The sequence below is a fragment of the Chrysemys picta genome, chromosome 18, assembly GCF_011386835.1.
Source record: "Chrysemys picta bellii isolate R12L10 chromosome 18, ASM1138683v2, whole genome shotgun sequence".
Lineage (NCBI taxonomy): Eukaryota > Metazoa > Chordata > Testudines > Emydidae > Chrysemys > Chrysemys picta.
Window position 1 is genome coordinate 13,550,784 of NC_088808.1, and position 21,358 is coordinate 13,572,141.

The window sequence follows — 21,358 nt, forward strand, 5'->3', positions numbered from 1 at the left end:
GAGCTAGAACTCAGAAGTCCTCACTCCTAATCTACATAAAAAGAACAGGAGTACTTGTGGCACCTTAGAGACTAACAAATTTATTAGAGCATAAGCTTTCATGGGCTACAGGATGGAACATATATGGAGGACACCCACACCATGAACAGGTGGGAGTTGTCTTACCAACTCTGAGAGGCCAATTAAGTAAGAGGGGGGCGGGGAAAAAAACTTTTGAAGTGATAATCAAGATAGCCCAGTACAGACAGTTTGATAAGAAGTTTGAGAATACTTACAAGGGGAGATAGATTCAATGTTTGTAATGGCTCAGCCATTCCCAGTCCTTATTCAATCCTAAATTGATTGCATCTAGTTTGCATATCAATTCCAGCTCAGCAGTCTCTCGTTGGAGTCTGTTTTTGAAGTTTTTCTGTTGTAAGATAGTCACTCCAATCAAAAGACGCTAATGTACATCTTTCACCATACTCTGAAAGATTCCTTTAGTGTCTTTTGATCTGAGTGGGTGGTTCTGACAGACAGGCTGTTGCTGCACGCTTATCACCTTTTTAAAATGGATGCTAGTGGGGAGATCTCTGCTCTCAGGGCCTCAACGCCCAGGACCATGGCAAACTTTGAGTCAACCTGCCACAGAAGGACCTTTATTCCGAATTTGCCAAAGGTGAAATTATACAGTGCAATCCCAGAAGATGGAGGCTAAATACTAGATACCACATGGGTCATTGTTTGCCTCAGGGATCTTTTTTCCAGGAGCAATAGTGACATCACTCTCTGAGGGTGTTATCCCTTACGGAGAGAGACTCTTCTCTTACGTTTATTTCTCTCTTTATGAGTAAGGGAAGAAAGAGGTGATGCAGATTCTAACCTGTCATAAAATTAACAGGAAAAACCTCAGGCATTTCTGGGCCAAGTCTGCTATGTGTAATTTCCCACCTCCTAAGAGTTATAAGAAGGGCTGGTTTTTGCAACTGGATCCACATAAGCGGACCTCTGGGGGAGGAGGGGAGAAGAGCCGCAGGTGTCCGGAAGCGGAAGGAGTGTGGGGGTTAAAGGTCATTGTGGGCGGGGCTGGTGGCGGTGATCCCTAGGCTGGGCCGAGATGCCGTCCGAGCGGTATCGCTGGGAGACCCTGGAAGCGCTGAAGGGCTCCAGCAAGGGGCAGCTGAGCTACTGCCGGGACTGGCTGCTGCGGGGTGAGGTGAGTGCGGAGCGTGGCGGGGACCCTCCCCCCACACGGGGGGCCTGGACCCGCTCCCGGCCAGCCCTGCTCGGGGATCTTCCCCCCCCACACACACACACGGGGGGGGCCTGGACCCGCTCCCGGCCAGCCCTGCTAGGGGACCCCCACCACCACCACCACACACGGGGGGCCTGGACCCGCTCCCGGCCAGCCCTGCTAGGGGGACCCCCCCACCACCACCACCACACACGGGGGGCTGGACCCGCTCCCGGCCAGCCCTGCTAGGGGACCCCCCCCCCACCACCACACACGGGGGGCCTGGACCCGCTCCCGGACGGCCCTGCTAGGGGACCCCCACCACCACCCCACACGGGGGGTCTCGACCCGCTCCCGGCCAGCCCTGCTAGGGGCCCCCCCCCACCACACACGGGGGGCCTGGACCCGCTCCCGGCCAGCCCTGCTCGGGGATCTTCCCCCCACACACACACACACACGGGGGGGGGCCTGGACCCGCTCCCGGCCAGCCCTGCTAGGGGACCCCCACCACCACCACACACGGGGGGCCTGGACCCGCTCCCGGCCAGCCCTGCTCGGGGATCTTCCCCCCCCACACACACACACACACGGGGGGGGCCTGGACCCGCTCCCGGCCAGCCCTGCTAGGGGACCCCCACCACCACCACACACGGGGGGCCTGGACCCGCTTCCGGCCAGCCCTGCTCGGGGACCCCCACCACCACCACACACGGGGGGCCTGGACCCGCTCCCGGCCAGCCCTGCTAGGGGACCCCCCACCACCACCACACACGGGGGGCCTGGACCCGCTCCCGGCCAGCCCTGCTCGGGGATCTTCCCCCCCCCCCCCCACACACACACACACGGGGGGGGGGCCTGGACCCGCTCCCGGCCAGCCCTGCTAGGGGACCCCCACCACCACCACACACGGGGGGCCTGGACCCGCTTCCGGCCAGCCCTGCTCGGGGACCCCCACCACCACCACACACGGGGGGCCTGGACCCGCTCCCGGCCAGCCCTGCTCGGGGATCTTCCCCCCACACACACACACACGGGGTGCTGGACCCGCTCCCGGCCAGCCCTGCTAGGGGACCCCCCACCACCACCACACACGGGGGGCCTGGACCCGCTCCCGGCCAGCCCTGCTAGGGGACCCCCCACCACCACCACACACGGGGGGCCTGGACCCGCTCCCGGCCAGCCCTGCTAGGGGACCCCCCACCACCACCACACACGGGGGGCCTGGACCCGCTCCCGGCCAGCCCTGCTCGGGGATCTTCCCCCCACACACACACACACGGGGTGCTGGACCCGCTCCCGGCCAGCCCTGCTAGGGGACCCCCCACCACCACCACACACGGGGGGCCTGGACCCGCTCCTGGCCAGCCCTGCTAGGGGACCCCCCACCACCACCACACACGGGGGGCCTGGACCCGCTCCTGGCCAGCCCTGCTAGGGGACCCCCCACCACCACCACACACGGGGGGCCTGGACCCGCTCCCGGCCAGCCCTGCTAGGGGACCCCCCACCACCACCACACACGGGGGGCCTGGACCCGCTCCCGGCCAGCCCTGCTAGGGGACCCCCCACCACCACCACACACGGGGGGCCTGGACCCGCTCCCGGCCAGCCCTGCTAGGGGACCCCCCACCACCACCACACACGGGGGGCCTGGACCCGCTCCCGGCCAGCCCTGCTCGGGGATCTTCCCCCCCCACACACACACACGGGGTGCTGGACCTGCTCCTGGCCAGCCCTGCTAGGGGACCCCCCACCACCACCACACACGGGGGGCCTGGACCCGCTCCTGGCCAGCCCTGCTAGGGGACCCCCCACCACCACCACACACGGGGGGCCTGGACCCGCTTCCGGCTAGCCCTGCTAGGGGACCCCCCACCACCACCACACACGGGGGGGCCTGGACCCGCTCCCGGCCAGCCCTGCTCGGGGATCTTCCCCCCCCCCCCACACACACACACACGGGGGGGGCCTGGACCCGCTCCCGGCCAGCCCTGCTAGGGGACCCCCACCACCACCACACACGGGGGGCCTGGACCCGCTTCCGGCCAGCCCTGCTCGGGGACCCCCACCACCACCACACACGGGGGGCCTGGACCCGCTCCCGGCCAGCCCTGCTAGGGGACCCCCCACCACCACCACACACTGGGGGCCTGGACCCGCTCCCGGCCAGCCCTGCTCGGGGATCTTCCCCCCCCCCCCACACACACACACACGGGGGGGGCCTGGACCCGCTCCCGGCCAGCCCTGCTAGGGGACCCCCACCACCACCACACACGGGGGGCCTGGACCCGCTTCCGGCCAGCCCTGCTCGGGGACCCCCACCACCACCACACACGGGGGGCCTGGACCCGCTCCCGGCCAGCCCTGCTCGGGGATCTTCCCCCCACACACACACACACGGGGTGCTGGACCCGCTCCCGGCCAGCCCTGCTAGGGGACCCCCCACCACCACCACACACGGGGGGCCTGGACCCGCTCCTGGCCAGCCCTGTTAGGGGACCCCCCACCACCACCACACACGGGGGGCCTGGACCCGCTCCCGGCCAGCCCTGCTAGGGGACCCCCCACCACCACCACACACGGGGGGCCTGGACCCGCTCCCGGCCAGCCCTGCTCGGGGATCTTCCCCCCCACACACACACACACGGGGTGCTGGACCTGCTCCTGGCCAGCCCTGCTAGGGGACCCCCCACCACCACCACACACGGGGGGCCTGGACCCGCTCCTGGCCAGCCCTGCTAGGGGACCCCCCACCACCACCACACACGGGGGGCCTGGACCCGCTTCCGGCCAGCCCTGCTAGGGGACCCCCCCACCACCACCACACACGGGGGGCCTGGACCCGCTCCCGGCCAGCCCTGCTCGGGGATCTTCCCCCCCCACACACACACACACACGGGGGGGGCCTGGACCCGCTCCCGGCCAGCCCTGCTAGGGGACCCCCACCACCACCACACACGGGGGGCCTGGACCCGCTTCCGGCCAGCCCTGCTCGGGGACCCCCACCATCACCACACACGGGGGGCCTGGACCCGCTCCCGGCCAGCCCTGCTCGGGGATCTTCCCCCACCCCACACACACACACGGGGTGCTGGACCCGCTCCCGGCCAGCCCTGCTAGGGGACCCCCCCACCACCACCACACACGGGGGGCCTGGACCCGCTCCTGGCCAGCCCTGCTAGGGGACCCCCCACCACCACCACACACGGGGGGCCTGGACCCGCTCCCGGCTAGCCCTGCTCGGGGACCTCACACTCGCTCCCGGCCAGCCCTGCTTGGGGACCCCCCACACACACAGACATTGGGGGGGGGGAGGCTGCACCTGCTCCTGGCCAGCCCTGCTTGGGGACCCCCACTCTCTCACACATGGGTCGGGGGCTGCACCCGCTCCTGGCCAGCCCTGCTTGGGTGATCAGTTTTAGTTACTTGTTCACCTGGTTTTTAATAGTTTGACTTCTTACCCAATCTTGTTTGGTCACTTATAAAAAATATTTGGCAACTTGCAGACTAAGACCCACTGCTGTAAACAGTGGCTATATGACCCACTACTTTGTGCATGTGTCCTGACTGGTGCTGTCTGAAATCCTGTTTGCAGTAATTTATAGTTGATGGCTTATATAAAGATTTCACTCTGAAAACTTCTGGCCCTTCAGGCTACTACTTAGTTCTTATTGTTGCCCCCAAAACCCTAAATATTACAGCTTTACACTTAGCTTCATTTTTAAAGCAATTAATGAAATAGCTGATTTCTGCCTCCCTCCCACCCGGTGTATTAGTTAACCTCTGATCATTGGTAATGATCTCTGAAGTGCAAAGTTTGTTTCCAGTAAGATGAGCTTCTTCAGAGATTTTTTCACCCTGTTCAATATTAAATAAAACTTCAGACTTGAGCTGAAGGCAGGGTCCCCTTTTTTCTTAAGTGGTGTTGCTGCATATCTGGTAGCTACAGACAAATCTATTTTTAATTTTTTGCCTGGTGAGTAGGTCCCTTGTTGGTATGCACTAATGGAGCTACTAGCCGGGGATCCTAGTTTGGGGGGCTTTTGATTTGGTTGCGTATATGTGGCCAGTACATTCGCCTTTAGAACACTGCTCGTGTTTAAAACTTCTCCTTGTGTTTAAAACTTCCTTTTGAACTACATCTCCTCAGGACCTTTCTTTGGCTCTTTCCATAACTGCTCCCAAATCTATCGGTAGATTAACTAAATTGTAATGACACCTTGACTATGCTAGGTGTTTTCCAAACAGAGGAAGAAGTACAGTGTCTGCCCTATAAGATGTCTTTTTTTATATTGCGACAAAGATGAGGGTGGTAAACGGAATACAACAGACAAGCAAGACGATCAGAGCAATGTTGATTGATGACAAATTAAACATGTTGCATTCTCCCCTCCCATTCATTTTCTTTTTGATCCGCAACAGTACCCAGTTTCAGTTCCACCTTATATCTCCCCTTCCTACCATTTGATCCCTTGCCTTTAATACATGAGTAGTTACTTATGGGATAAGTGAAATAAATAAGTAGATGACTAAGGCCCAGTCTGTACCTAAAACTTAGGTCATCCTAGCTATGTCGCCCAAGGTATGAAAAATTCACACTGCTGACAGACGTAGTTAAACTGACCTAAACCACAGGATAGACACAGCTAGATCAACAGACTAATTCTTCCATCGACCTAGCTACTGCCTCTTAGAGAGGTGGATTAACTACAGTGACAGGATAATGCCTTCTGTCACTGTAGTCTCTCTACACTATAGCGATGCAGCTGCAGCCTTTCTAGTGTACACTTAGCTGGCTTCTTGTAGGCATAATATCGAAGAAGTGGATCCTATGGAGTGATTTAAGTGAGGAGAGGGTAAGTGGCTGTGTGGGCCAGCTCAAGAAGGGCGTTCCATGCGTAGCGGGCAGCAAGGAAATAAGCATGGAGAAGTTTGTAGGAGAAGAGGACAAATGGGGTATTGAGGCTGGCACAATAATATGATGTAACATTGGTATCTGCACAATGAAGCCTTGTGAATGAGACTTGCTCAGAGCTTTTTCAAGATCTGATTTTTTTCCTTAAAGTTAAACTGTTGCGTTTTGTGGATTACTTTGATATTTTACATGCTTATAGAATAAATTCTCTCCCCCTCTCCAGGATATTTTGGAAGGATGCAGGTCCCCTCCCAAGTTGTCCTCCTACTCTGGCTGGGTGCTGGATCGAGTGATCTCCCAATCTCTACAGGAAACACCTCTCTCCCGAAGTTCAACACCCAATGAATCCATTCCCCCTACAGATGATCAGCCGCTCTCCCTTGCAAAGACCACTTCTCCTGCCAGCCAGCTGCGCTCCTCACCACTTTCATCTGCAGCACCCAGTGAAACAAAGGTAGCTAGTTAACTAATAACCCATATATAAGCAGCTAGGGAAAGAGCATGGTGGTCTGTAGCCTTAATCTGCTTGATCAAGGATGATCCAATAGTCTACTAGTACTAATGTGTTCTGGCAGTGAATGTATTCAGCTTCTTGGATAGGTTGACTGGGAAATAGTGAGTTGGAATGGTGAGTGACATCTTTCTTCAATAACATCTCCTGCTGGGCCAGATGTAAACTCCATTTGACAGTATAAAAACGTTAGCTAGACTATAATAGCTCTCCAGACTGTCATTATGAGACATAGTAATATGGAGGAAGGATGACTATGGGGTAAATCTAGTCTTTTCATGAAAATGAATGGGTACTTCTTGTGCTTTCTCCTGCTTGCTCTCCAAAGTCCTACCAAATTGCTTACAGCTGTTAGGCCCCTGTTACAAGGTAGAGTAGAAAGGAAATAGGACAATTCACAGCTAAATTTTGAAGATAGGATGTAGAATGGGGTGGCAAAAAGAGAACGTGCATATTGGCTTTTCTTATAGAGCAAAGTACTTAATTTCTTAACAGTTAAATTGAGTTAGGAGATTTTTTGCAGCTGCTTGGCCTGTAGAATTATGAAAACTTGCTAAGGAAGCCATCTTGAGCAATGCCACGTGGATCTGAGCATCTGGTGAAGTTCTACCATGATTTAAATACTGCTTAGTGTTAGAAAGCAGCATGAGTGTAAGTGACCATTTGTCTAGGTACAAGAAGGCTATAAGTGGGGTTTCCCAGCGCCTGTTTAATTTTCCCAGGGCCTGCTAAATATTTATAACTCAAGAAAAGGTGATAGATTTGCAAACCTTTAATCAACATAGCAACATGATCTACATCTTTTCAGAGCATTTCAGACTTGATATTCAGGCATCTAAAATATCAGCTGCCACTTAAAACAGATATCTGCAAAGTAATTCACATCCAGGGAATGAATTTGAGATTTGCGTGCATTTTGCGAGATGCTAGCTAATTTAGAGACTTAGGGAAGATTTTATTATGGACAGTTAACTGTTTTGTACTTAATGGATAGCAACCATTAATTGCTAAAAGCATGATAGTTGGCATTTTAATACCAATATGTCTTTGTATAAATCACTAACATGCTTTTGCCTTGAATATTGCATTCAGTTTTGGTCTCCTTGCCTCAAAAATAATGCTGACTTTCTTAAGTTCTGCAATGAAGAGGGCAAGAGGTTTTGGAGAGATTGTGTAAGGCAAGATTAAATTTGTTGCTATTTAGTTTCCTTGATGAAAGTTATAGAATAATGAATAGTTTGAAGATCCATCAGTCACTTTCCTTTTATCTAAAGCTAAATACAAGAGACACAGGAAACTTAATGACCTGGATACAATTCCCTGTTCCATCACAGACTTCCTATGTAACCTTGAGCAAGTCACTTAGTCTCTCTGTGCTTCAGTTCCCCATTTGCAAAATGGGATAATATTTCCCTACCTCACAGAGTGTTGTGAGGATAAATACATTAAAGATAGTCAGGCACTCAAATACTGTGGAGATGGGAGCTGTATAAGAACTTTAGATAGATAGGCATTAGTCTGCTTTGACTCCTTTATCTCTTATGGTGCATGCTATTTTCTAAAGAAAGATTGTCAGTTTACCTAGTTTCCTGCATAACTTACTGATCTAATCTGTCACTGACTTGGTTTGTTCTGCTGTCCATACAGGGCAATGAAAATCTTAGTCTGCTGGAGACAGACCATGAAGTCCATCTTATGGTTCTACCATCTAAAGTTACAGAGGTGGAAGGCTGCATATGGATGTACGAGGAGGTCCATAGGTTGAAAGGAAAGGTAACAAGGCATGTTGAATCACTGGGGTACTATGTAGCCAAATGTGACAATGTTCCACCAAAACTAGTGGGACAAGCAGATAACCATAAACATATTTTAATGTAGGGGTTATCTTGGCCTAGTTTGTGCTGCTTCACTTGCATTATCTTGTATGCAGATCCCAGTGATAACTGTAGCGCAGTTCCTATCTCTGTCAAAGTCTCTGGTGGGGCTGTTTATGTGAAATCTGGCCCTCCAGAGCCTACTCCCTTCATTAGAAGCCAGCAGGGCTGTGCTCAAAATGCATAGTGTATGTGAATGGCTCTTCCTCTCTCCTTGCAATCTGCAGGAGGGGCTCAGGCAGCGGCAGGAGCAGCAAGAGCAGGTGGTGAGAGCGGTTTCTGATATGGCGAGTGAGCAGCTGAAGCGCTTTGATGAGCTGAAGGAATTAAAACAGCACCAGGAATACCAGGACCTGCAGGAAGTGATGGAGAAGAGGTAAGGGTAGTTCTCTTATGTGACCTCTTAGAAATGCAACAACTAACTTGTGGTGTTGGAGACTGACTAAATTGAGAGTTTTGATTCTTGGATCTGTAACCCTATTAAAATAGAGCTACTTTCTATTGAGGTTTGTGGATGAATTGGTACCCAGTAGATGTTTTTGTATGTCTCGTTGAATATCATACATCAAGAGACTATCCTTTGTGATCCTACGCTCAAACAAATGCGCACATGGCCTTTACAAGTAAAGAAAACTTAATGTAACATTATGGTTTAGAATTTAAGTGCATGGAAGTCACTTGCTGCCTTACATATGGGTATTAAAGTGTAAAGTTGACGCACTATCTATTGATACAAGTATTCTCTATTGGAGGCTGAGCTGGTAGCACTACCTATTATTAAGGCTGCCCAACACTTACCATTCTAAGATGCTATTTTCAATTGCTTTAATTTTGTGAAGCTTTAGCTGTTTAGTCTGAAGTTTTCCATACCAGGGATCTGCCTTGTGCTTAAGATTTCAATCTACCCTGAACGGAACCCAAGATTCCTGAATCACACTGTTTCTTTGCCATCAGCAAATATCTGTGAAATATGCTGGCAAAATGTCTCATCCCCCTCCAGTGCTGGTTCAAATAACAATAGTAGATGGTTATTCGCTATCCGTTACTCTGTAAGATCAAGTGGCAGAGGTCACTGCAGTGGATCTGAAGGTTCCAGCCCTGCTGATGATCCACATGTGATGACATTTGTTTTTTCAGTTTGCTGTTTTTTAAAACCTAGGAAATCTCTCTCACTCACGCACACGATTAAGGTTGCAAAGTAAAGCACTTAAAAGTTAGAAAATGCCTTAATTTGGACCCCTTGTGGATATGCGTTATGATGGTCTTTAATTACAGATTCACATACTATTTTTTTCCATAGAACCCTATGCAAACTAAATAGGAACTTTGAGGTGTTAAGAGACATCTATGTAACAGTACACAGCAGTAGTTCAGGACAGGAAGTGAAGATGATTGTATCTAATTGATATTTCAAGAATGGAGAGTGTAATTCACCTTTTGAAATTTTGTCAGGACTCTGGGGTTGACACTTCTGTGACTTATGCTTGAAAATCTCATATGCAGCATCATTGCATTTACTGTCCTACTCATATTTATCTTTCAAGGTGGTTTTCAGGTGGTTCCAGCTTTCAGTAAGTGGATGAAGAGAGACTGCATCTGATGGAGTTCTCCTTTAAACCAATTTTAAAATAGCCTCTCTGGTGTGTCCATATACTGTACTTCATCTGGAGCATGTCTTGGGGAAGGGGGTGAGGAATCCTTCAAAGTCCTTTGAAGAACAGAATGGTCCCTCATTTTCTTCCGCTTGTATTTCAGCTCCAGGGAGGCCCAGGGTCAGCAGGAGAAGTTGAAAGAGGAACATCGACACAGAGCAAAGGTCTGAGCTTAGGAAGGGTAGTGCTATTACAAGGAAGGGTGATTGGCCTGTGTTTGGAAGCTAGGACTTGCACAGATTTAACTGCTTTAGTGATGCCTAGCGTAACACATATGTAGAGTGAAAATGTACTTTGCAGGGCTGCCCCACATACTTGCTACACCCCCATCGGAATGCAGATATTCCAGTGAAATGTTCATCATTAAGGACGTTCTGCTATATTGCAGGAATAGAAGCAGTTACATTTCACTCATGGCTGAATCATAGTTGAAATGAAAGGTAGTTTGCTACTGACCTCAGATGGACCAGGGCTTTAGCCCTTCATATATAATTATTGAAGACAATGTCCATAGCCACTGAGGCATTGTAACCCAACTTGTCAGGAGATGTTGTCCACCCTTTTCTTGTGTTCTGTGGTAGAAAACCTTTTAGTTCAATGTATAAACAGAGAAGTGTACCATTCTTGTGTGTCCTGATCAGATTTTTTCAAAATTTTCTTTTTAAAAATCAATAGATTTAAAATTGAAATTACTACTATTTTATGGCTTAAATTTACTATAATCCATTAAAACCATTTAAAGTAAAATAAATAATATTAAGCAGTATGTGTTTTGCTGTAAAATCATAGAAATGTAGGGCTGGAAGGGACCTTGATAAGTCATCTTGCAATGAGGAAAGACCAAGTATACCTAAGACCATTCCTGACAGGTGTTTATCCAACCTGTTCTTAAAAACCTCCAATGATGAGGATTCCACAACCTCCCTATTCCAGTACTTAAACTATCCTTATACTTAAAAAAAAAAAAAAAAAAAAATCCTAATATAATCTACATCTTCCTTGCTAGAGATTAAGCCCATTACTACTTGTCCTACCTTCAGTGGAGGTGAACAATTGATCGCCATCCTCTTTATAACCGTCCTTAACTTATTTGAAGACTTACCAGGTCTCCCCTCAGCCTTCTTTTCTCAAGACAAAATATGACCAGTTTTTTTTAACCTTTCCTCACAGGTCAGATTTTGTAAACCTTTTTTGCCTTTTTTTTTATACTCTCCTTTGGACTCTCTTCAGTTTGTCCACATATTTCTTAAAGTGCGGTGCTCAGAACTGGATACAGCACTCCAGCTGACGCCTCACCAGTGCAGAGTACAGCAGGACAATTACCTCTTGTGTCTTACATATGAGGCTACTGTTAATACACCCCAGAATTATATTAGCCTTTTTCACAACTGCATCACATTGTTAACTCATATTCAATTTGTGATCCACTGTAACTTCCAGATCCTCTTCTGGAGTACCACTGCCTAGCCAATTATTACCCATTTTGTAGTTGTGCATTTGATTTTTTTTCCTTCCTAAGTGAAATACTATGCACTTGTCCTTACTCAGTTTCATATTCTTTATTTCAGACCAGTGCTCCAAAATAGCCTCCGAGCTGGTGGGGAATTTTTCAATAAAACATTTTTTGTTGGAAAATGCTGATTTGTCAGACCTGAAACTTTTTTCAGGAAAGTTCAGTGAAACGTTCATCGGGAAGACTCCTGAGGTGCAGATAGGAGAGAGGCATAGGGAAAGTCTGTCTGTCTGACTTGTTAGCCCAGTGGTTAGGGATTCACAGATTCAAGTCCCTGTCTCCCCCACATTGCAGATGAGTGGTCTAACCACTAGGTTACTGAATCAGTTTCAGTCTCTCTCTCTCTCTCTCTCTCTCTCTGGCCAATGAATATTTTATACAAAGTGGAACAACTCCAACAGGAGAGGTTGAGAGAGACCCATTCTCCCAATAGCAAAGAGCCTGGTGGTTAGGGAACTCACCTGGGATGAGGGAGACCTAACCACTGAGCTATTGGCTATTCTGCGGTGGGTCTCTCCAATTTTCTACAAAAAAATTGGAAAGCTCCCTGTTTCATCCTGACGTGGAAGGGAAAAACTTTTTAAATCTTTTTTTTTTTTTTTTTTTTTTTTTTTTCCCCACCACCCTTCAGGACAGGAAAACCATTTCCTACCCAGCTGCAGTACTGATAACTACCTGCAGTTTGATTTGTGAACCTCAAGGCTGATGATCAGGAACTTGAATATGCTTTTGCTTTTTGTGCATGCTGCTGGTCCCTTTGTTGCCAAACAGTCTGAGATACCAGCTGGAACGGTCGTGTCCCAACGTGTATTGCTCAGCAGCAGTCAATGTATATTATGGGCAGGCAGGATTTGTCTTTCCTTTGGATGCTGCTAAAACCTTTCTTTCTAGATAGGGAGTATATTTGGACTGAATTCTTCAAACTCTCCCTGAGACTGTTGCTGCCTCCAGAAACATTGAGTCCTATGGTAACAGCAGCAGTATGCTGTAGTTTGGCTCATGCTGTTAAAGGCTCTGTAGAATTTCTGCAGTGGGGATTTAAACCAGGGCCAGCAAGAGGAGTGGGGTGACTGGAATGTAGTTTTTAACCAGATTTTCCTGAGCATCTTTGCTTGTGGGTAGCATGCAGGAACTGTGTAGATAGTGTTGTGAGAAAAGCTTTATCTATGTAGCTTAGCTTTACACTGTCACTCCCTCCTCTCTCCAGATTCTAAACCTGAAACTTCGTGAAGCAGAACAGCAGAGGCAGCGTCAGGAGGAGTTGGAGCGTCTGCGCAAGGAAGAAGGCCAGGAAAGGTTGCGTCGCCTCTATTCCATCCAGGAAGAGGTGCTGCAGCTTAACCAGCAGATTGACCCCAACTACAGACATAAAGACTTGCCAAGGATAGATCTCTCAGGGTTCAGTAACCGTGGCAACCAGATCTGCGGGCTCGTGTCAGGGCTCATTCGCACCACTAGTGAGGTAATGAGGTTCTAGGTTTCCTTTTAAATTAGCTTCTCATTCCTTGAAAGGAGACACTAAGGGTAGGTCTATACTTACCTCCGGGTCTGGCGGTAAGCAATCGATCTTCTGGGATCGATTTATCGTGTCTTGTCTAGACACGATGGATCGATCCCGGAAGTGCTCGCCGTCGACGCCAGTACTCCTGCTCCGCGAGAGGAGTACACTGAGTCGACAGGGGAGCCTGCCTGCTGCGTCCGAACCCGCGGTAAGTTCGAACTAAGATACTTCGACTTCAGCTACGTTATTCACGTAGCTGAAGTTGCGTATCTTAGGTCGAAGTGGGGGTTAGTGTGGACCAGCCCTAAGTCAGCTAGTCGAGGGGCACTTTGAGATATTATGTTGTCACAGAAGAGCTTGTAGGTGCAGTTCTTGAAAGAGAGAGAGAATCTTTTTTCAATTCACTTTAGATGCTCCCTTGAAAAAGGCTTATTTAAATTTATGGGGATTTTTACTGGAGAAGTGATACTTGATGTTAAATATACTGTAAAATGTTAACGTGTTTAGTACTTTCCAGCATTCACAAGCTTTCCTATAGCATCTAGGTTTTCTCACAAAACTACTCTTCTCTGTATGAAAGGTGGGAGACAGAGTAAACCAATGACACACTTCTAAAATTTGGCATGGGCTCGGCTAGTTCTCAATTCCAGTCTATCATAAATGTCTTGTAACTTCAGCTTTAGCTGGCATTTGAAATAGCCCTCTTCCCAGTGGGGTTAAAGGGAAATAGATATTCAGACTACATGGACTTGCGTCTCTAGCATGATCCCTTTTTGTTGTGTTACCCAACCCTGTTAATTGAACTAATGTATTGAGAGTCTTGTCTGGCCCCTTCACTAGATTCTGTGTCTGTGTTGGGTTTGCAAAGGTGGTTATTTTTCCTTAGTTATAATAAGTAAAATGGTGTTAAACTAATGCCACTTATTTTGCTGCTTTGCAGTGGATCCCTTTCTGTTTCTAGAGCTTGACTGTAAAAGTGTAAGTAGAAGTCTTCAGTAATTGATGTACACAGTGTAGGAGGCGGAAATTCTGCCTTGTCCGTTGTGTACCAGGAAGTGACTAAAGGCCACGAACTTGCTTCTCTTGACTGGTGGTGTGAATTAATCACTGGTTCTGAAGGAGGCAGTCTGGGCTTTCTAGTGGAATGGTGCTGCCATTGCATGTTGGGGATAGTAGGCAGCATGTGTGTTAGGTTCACAGCTTCTACACAAAGTATGTAGGTGCCATTCTTGGGGCAGTCTGCCCTCAATTGGCCTTTTGGTAGGGGGAACTTTAATTTGCCTTTTCCTTGTTTCCTGGTAGAGAGGTTTCCCTACTCAGGTAGATGTAGCCAACACTGAGCGAGCACTGCAGGAAATGCGAGGGTTAATATCTAGCATGCAACAAGAAATTGCCACAGCTTTGGAAGAGAAAAGGAAGCGGGATGAAGAAGAGGAGAGAGAGAGGCAGAAGGAGTTACAGAAACAAGAGCAGCTGAAGGCCCAGACTCCAGTCCCTGCACAACATCCGCGGGGAAAAGAGCAGAAGGAAGGTAGGTCCAGCACCAGTGAGACCTACCTTACTTTACTGAACTCCACTGGGCTGCCAGGCTAAACACTGGTTCAGAAATGCACAGGCTGGGGGAGCATCACCATGGATAGGCTTCAGGTCAAGTAGAGCTAATGTGGGTACAGGATTCCTGGCAGAAAGCTTCATTGACACTGAAATTGATGGTTCATAAACTGGTTATATTAACTGAAGCAAAACCAGTCATTTTTGGACAATACACATCATGCTGGGACAGGAGGGACACAGATCGTTAATAGAGTAGGGGAGAACCTTGTGGGACAATGTGTGCTGGGTTACATGCATGGATTATTAAAGGGAGCCATTTCTAATTCCTCATGTCTGCTACCACATGCATCCAGAAAGGCCTCTAGAATAGCTTACTGTTTGGCTGTAATTGAAGTTCAAAAAATCCAGGCACAGGAGCTATCAGTCTTCAAAGGGTGGACTTTTGTACAATTTGCAAAGCCTTGGTCGGGTATAATTGACTTTCTAAATTTGGTTCTGAAGAACAACAGCTGCTCAGAACTTCTGAGTCTTGACAATTTTTGTAGGACATTAGAATTTCTGATGTTTTTGTTGTGGTAATAGTTTGTTTTCCTGTGACTGCTTTTCTTGGCTAGTATTAGGACTTCAGGTTAAGGCAGAGGAGAGCACAATGCAGTGGTACCAGCAATTGCAGGATGCCTCTGACCAGTGTGTCGCTTCCTTTAGTGGATTGACTGACTGCAAAGACAATCAGGTATGGCAACTTTACAAATCCAAATGATCAATATTGTTAGGAAAACTCTCTCCCTCCCTCCCCTGTCTTTCTACTGTCTAATACTTATCTTGAGTGGGATGTAAAGCAGCCTTCAGAATGGTCCTGAAAACTTACCAGTCCACATGCAAAACCTACTCATCCACCTTTTAACAAGATTATGATGAAAGAATAAATGTTTTATTCACCTGTCAAAAATAATCCCTTTCTTTAAGAGGGCAAGTAAAAATTTTGAAAGTCTGCTGTAAAGCAGATTTTTGGCCTGTGTATATTGTAATCTGGCTTAAACCCAAAAAAGTGAATAACTTGGAGTTGGGGCTGCCAGGAAGTCCTTAAACAGTAGCTAATGCCACAAAAGACTTCGAAAAACATTCCTTTAAACAACCCTGTTTCTGCATCTCTTCTCTCATTTCTGGTGAGAAAATGGTTGTCCTTTTTTTTAATTCAACTTGTGCCTCTCACATCACACATGTAAATTGTAAATTTCCACAGCAAGCAATATTCCCTAATGGATTTTAATAACTTCAGGTGTGGGAGGAGTATTGACAAATTACATTGATTCAATGAAGCTTTTAGGTTTCAATGAAGCTGAAATCTTGAGACAGTAAAATGTTAAGCAGCAGCTACTGTGCTTTCACAGGAATTTTATTTTTATTAACACTTCTCTGTTATAGTACTTTTTTAAACTACTGCAGGAAAAGGTCTGGCTGCCTTAAGGACTGAGCACCTATCCAATTTCCAATTAAAGAATGCTGTAGCAGAGCAAAACCTAGACACTGGAGACTTGATCCTGCCCTCCCAATGCACCACATACACTTGTTTTCTATCTTGGAAAATCAGATATTTCATGTTCAGGCTTTTCAAGATGCACAGCAATGACTGTGGCAGACTGACGTGTGATCAAGTCCTAATTGCATACCTTCCTTTCATCTTCAAGGAGGCTCCATTAAGCATTAAAACTTTTTTGTGTAGGAGACTGGCATGTTGCTGTCTCAAAAGGAGTTCTTCGTTTATTAGTCTGAAGCTGTTCATGTACAGTTCATCCTCTGTTGTATGTTCCTGGGGTGGAGCTTGATCAGCATTTTGGGCCCAATCCTGCAAGGACCTGAATGCCTCCTTTGTGTGTGAGTGCTCTTAACTCCTATTAAAATCAGTGGGAGTTAGTGCTGAATGCATTCTTGTAGTATTGGGCCACTCGTGAGAAGTGTATTCCCTGTGATGATCTGCCTCTTTGGACTTGATCAGGTCTCTTGTCTGAAGTGATTTTTAACAGCTTTTTACAATCTTCTACAGGTGAAGAATATCAGAATGGATCTCCAGAAAGCAGCCAGCATCCCAGTGAGCCAGATTTCTTCCATAGCAGGTCAGGAAAATGCCGAGAACAATCCCAGCTGAGATGCCGTTCCCCTCTAAATATCTGAGGGGAACACCAAGCCTGTCCAATGTAATAGCAATGCAGATACAGGAGAGCTAATGTGCATGGAGTCCCGATCTTTGCTATCTGAACTTTTACTTGCAGTTGGCAGGGTATTTTCTGCAGTTGGGAGGGATCTTATTGATTTTTAGCACAATTCAGTTCTAGTGACCAGATTTAGAAATATTAACAGTGGATGGGGGCCTAAGAACTCTGACCCGCTCCCTTCAGAATCTGATGCTAGCTTTGCTGAGGCTGATGTGGTTTGGTTGAGGCTTGCTTGTTGGCAACTTCCTAATATTCTGTCTCTCCATGCACTATTGATGATATATTCACAGGCTCTCAGCTAAGAGAGATATTTGACAAAATCAATAACCTTCTCTCTGGAAAGTCTGTTCAGTCTGGAGGGCGAACTGTGTCGGTGACTCAACATCCACAGGGTCTGGATTTTGTTTATTACAAACTGGCGGAGAAATTTGTGGTGAGGACACCTTATCTTATTGGGGTGGTGAGGGTAGCCAAAGCTTCTGGAGCTTCTCTGTGATGATGACCTGTGTCTTTAACTATTGAAAACAAAACTCTCAGGAACTTATCACCTGCCAGGCTATGCTCACACTGATTAGAAAAAAGGGGGATATATTTTTTTGGCCCATGGAAAAAAGGAGCCTTGCTTTCTTCTTTATGCACTTGCTCATATCTTATGGAAGGAGGCAAGGCCCCTTTGGCTCCTCAACTTACTCCCTACGCACCTTTTTTTTTTTTTTTTTTTTAAAACAGAGACGTGTGCAGTACCAGTGGAATGTAGGGTGATATTTAGCATATCCTATAGCACGAACTTATGCACATGCTCAAAATACACTATTGAAAACCTTTTAACTTGGCAAAACTTGAAACAAGAATTCACTGGGGCACTGAAACACACCTCTGCAATCTAGGGACTATGCCCTTGCCAAGTTTCCAACACTTCCTATTGAGGGGCTATAGCTGTTCAAATTAAGCTGCCCTTTTTTTTATAGGGAGTGTTTTTTCTACTCTCCATTCTCAAATGGCTTTAACTGCATTTGCTGAAGATTTAAATAAATTAGTAACCCTTGCTTTTGTGCTGATCACAAATGTGCAGAATTCTAGCTCAAAGGGTAAACTTGGTTAAATTAGAAGCATCTGAAAATGGTCCTTTAGAATGAAAATACTTGTGTAACCTTAACTACAGGCTTTTGTAAATACTGCCTCTAATCACTTACTCGTTTTCTTTATCCTGAGAAGAAGGGTTTATGGGCCTCTGTCTCTTTCTGCAAAGACATGTAGATTGTATTGTCCTCCCATATTGGGTAGCTGCATGTCCGTGGAACGTATTAGGAGCCTTCAGTAAAGTATATATGTAAACTTAAAAAATAAATTAAAATGTTGTCTTTGAGCATTAACTTGAAAGGGGGGATGTATCTTTAATGTTTTCAGAAACAAGGAGAAGAGGAAGTGGCTTCTCACCACGAGGCAGCTTTCCCAATTGCTGTGGTGGCTTCAGGAATCTGGGAATTGCACCCCAGGGTGGGAGACCTCATTTTAGCTCACCTGCACAAAAAGTGCCCCTACTCTGTACCATTTTATCCTGCGTTCAAGGAGGGGACTCCCATAGAAGAGTATCAGAGGTAACTTCTCCATATAAAGGGGCTTCTTTGGAGCTCTGTAAGGGTTGAGATTAGTGGCCGGTGGAGAAATTGAAGAAATACATGTTTTCTTACATTAACCCTCATTTGACCATGTCTCCCCCCCCCCCCCCCCCCCCCCCCCCCCCCGGCCTTCCTTACTGATCTAGTTTTGAATTGTCCAGTACAGAATCCAAAGATAGATGAATAGAACCTTATTGCTTTACATTGATGTTTGTGATTACTTGGAAATCTGAGATCAGGCATTTCTAGAAGCAGCGTCACTGGTTTGTCTGCTGTTTAAGTGGATGCTATTGCCACTAAAATACCTCCACCCCGAAAAAGTGGTGTTTCAACCACGGCTGTCAAACAATTTAAAAAAAAGTAATCAGGATTAAACATGAGATTAAAAAAAATCACGATTAATCAGTCTTAATCGCACTGTTAATAGAATCCCATTTATGATTTTTGGATGTTTTCTACATTTTTAAACATTGATTTCAATTTCAACACAGAATACAAAGCATATAGTGATCACTTTATATTTTTTATTACATATATTTTCACTGTAAATTAGAAACAAAAGAAATAGTATTTTTTAGGGTTGTCAATTGTAGTTAACTCACGTGATTAACTCAAAAAATTAATTGCGATTAATCAGTTTTAATCGTACTGTTAAACAAAAGAATACCAATTGAAATTTATTAAATATTGTGCATGTTTTTCTACATTTTCATATATATTGTATTCTGTGTTGTAATTGAAATCCAAGGGTATATTATTTTTTATTATAAATATTTGCACTGTAAACATAAAAGAAATAGTATTTTTCAGTTCACCTGATACAAGTACTGTCGTGCAATTGCTTTGTTGTGAAAGTGCAATTTATAAATGTAGATTTTTTGTTTCTTTGTTACATAACTGCACTCAAAAACAAAATAATGTATAACTTCAGAGCCTACAAGTCCACTCAGTCCTACTTCTTGTTCAGCCAATCGCTAAGACAAACAAGTTTGTTTACATTTATGGGAGATAATGCTGTCCGCTTCTGACTTACAATGTCTCTGAAAGTGATAAGCATTCACATGGCACTGTTGTAACCAGCCTTGCAAGGTATTTATGTGCCAAATATGCTAAACATTCATATGCCCCTTTATGCTGTTCAGACTTTCAGTTGTCACCGCTGTATCTTTATAGCACCTTACTGATGAGCGAACCTAGGGCCAGACTTTTAGCGTAGTTGCTTATCCAACTTTTTATTTATTTTGCTGGTGAAGGGATATATGTTTATCAATTAACCTGGTTTGGTGTATTAATATTAGAATATCTTTCTTCTAATACACAGGATACTTGGTTATCAAGTTAAGGATTCCAAGGTCGAGCAGCAGGATAATTTCCTTAAACGGATGTCTGGAATGATCCGTCTTTATGCTGCTATCATTCAACTACGGTGGCCTTATGGAAACAAACAAGTGGTATGTAAATAGCACTTTAAAAATGTTATATTACAACACTAGCTCTTGGGATAGGAACTGCATTGACTAAACTGATTTAAAATGTGGTTTAAAACTGATCCAGTCAGAGTTTAAACCAGTCATTGTGAATAGAGAGAAACTATGTTTAAAGGGACTGTCAACCTGATTTTTTTTTAAATTGACTAATTTAAAACAGTTCCAGCTTTTGATGAATTATATTTTAAATAGTATGTCTTGAAATTGTTCTTAAAAATTCCTTTAAAAGTACAAAGTAATGGTTTGTCTGCATGTTTAGAATGGTCTCTTTATCAGAAAATATTCTGAAAATGCACAAAGTACTGTCCCAAAATAACTGTCCCTTGGAGAGCAAGTGGAACTGGAGAAAAATCTGGTAATGTTTTTGGTGGCAATATTTTGCAAGATTATCAATCATGCAGTGAGTAGCTTTCTTGTTCCTTTAGATTCACCCTCATGGGCTGGGCCATGGATGGCGCTGGCTGGCTCAAATGTTGAACATGGAGCCTCTCTCTGATGTGACCGCTACACTTCTTTTTGATTTCTTAGAGGTAAGTGATGTGACCTGGCATGAGCCTCGCTAGCAAAATAAATAAGTTGATGAGCAACTAGGCTAAAAATCTGTCCCTAGGTCGTCTCATCAATAATGTGCTATAAGACACAGTGGTGACATTACTATATAAGATTAGCATGTTCAGATGCTGCTGGCTGAAGCCATGACCGTTCTTTATAAATGGCCCGAGTATCACCCCTCCTCTACCCCTCCCCACGCTCTTGAAAGGAGGCTTATGTATATTGTCAGAGACCCTTGCTAGATGCAGTCCTTAATTCCTTCCGTGATATGATTTCAGTTTTATCTGTTTAAAAAGCTGGACTCCCACAGTGCAGTGTTTGGCTTTTTATTACACTTGGTCCCTTAGCAGCTGAGGCAGTTCACATGAAGCTCATCAATATTTTTAATTCTTTATTTTTATTCTTCATATACTTGGCAAACCCAAACTTAATTAGACCTGGCACTGGCTGGTATAATACAGTGCAGAACGTTTTATGCCATATGGCCATCCTAACTAAATTGCTTCACAGAACAGGTGGGCTTTTACAGCAAAAAAGGGAGAGAGCTTGGTGTGCATTAATTGAGAGACTGATCCTAGGATACGAAGCTACGTAAATAAGGCACCAAACTGGTAATGGGTGAAGACCAAGTTGAGGCCAGTAAAGAAGCATGGATGGAGTATAGACAGCAAGAGAAGTTCTGTAGATAAGGGCAGAAGTCTGTAGAGCCTTGAAAGTGGAGCAGAGAACTTCATGCAGAAGAAGGTGGAAGCTA

General features: G+C 46.5%; 1 protein-coding gene across 1 annotated transcript in view; it reads left to right on the forward strand.

Annotated features, from left to right (window-relative positions):
* The first annotated feature begins 1,020 nt into the window (after window positions 1-1,020).
* The window catches only part of GLE1 (GLE1 RNA export mediator), a 29,196-nt gene continuing 8,858 nt past the window's right edge, over window positions 1,021-21,358 (forward strand). The window contains exons 1-13 of the mRNA XM_008169234.4: window positions 1,021-1,195; window positions 6,352-6,582; window positions 8,287-8,412; window positions 8,741-8,889; window positions 10,269-10,329; window positions 12,886-13,140; window positions 14,482-14,710; window positions 15,348-15,466; window positions 16,778-16,847; window positions 17,237-17,379; window positions 18,354-18,544; window positions 19,887-20,016; window positions 20,478-20,582. Coding sequence (XP_008167456.3) covers window positions 1,097-1,195; window positions 6,352-6,582; window positions 8,287-8,412; window positions 8,741-8,889; window positions 10,269-10,329; window positions 12,886-13,140; window positions 14,482-14,710; window positions 15,348-15,466; window positions 16,778-16,847; window positions 17,237-17,379; window positions 18,354-18,544; window positions 19,887-20,016; window positions 20,478-20,582 — 1,908 coding nt within the window. The 5' untranslated portion in view covers window positions 1,021-1,096. The remainder of the gene's footprint in view (window positions 1,196-6,351; window positions 6,583-8,286; window positions 8,413-8,740; window positions 8,890-10,268; window positions 10,330-12,885; window positions 13,141-14,481; window positions 14,711-15,347; window positions 15,467-16,777; window positions 16,848-17,236; window positions 17,380-18,353; window positions 18,545-19,886; window positions 20,017-20,477; window positions 20,583-21,358) is intronic.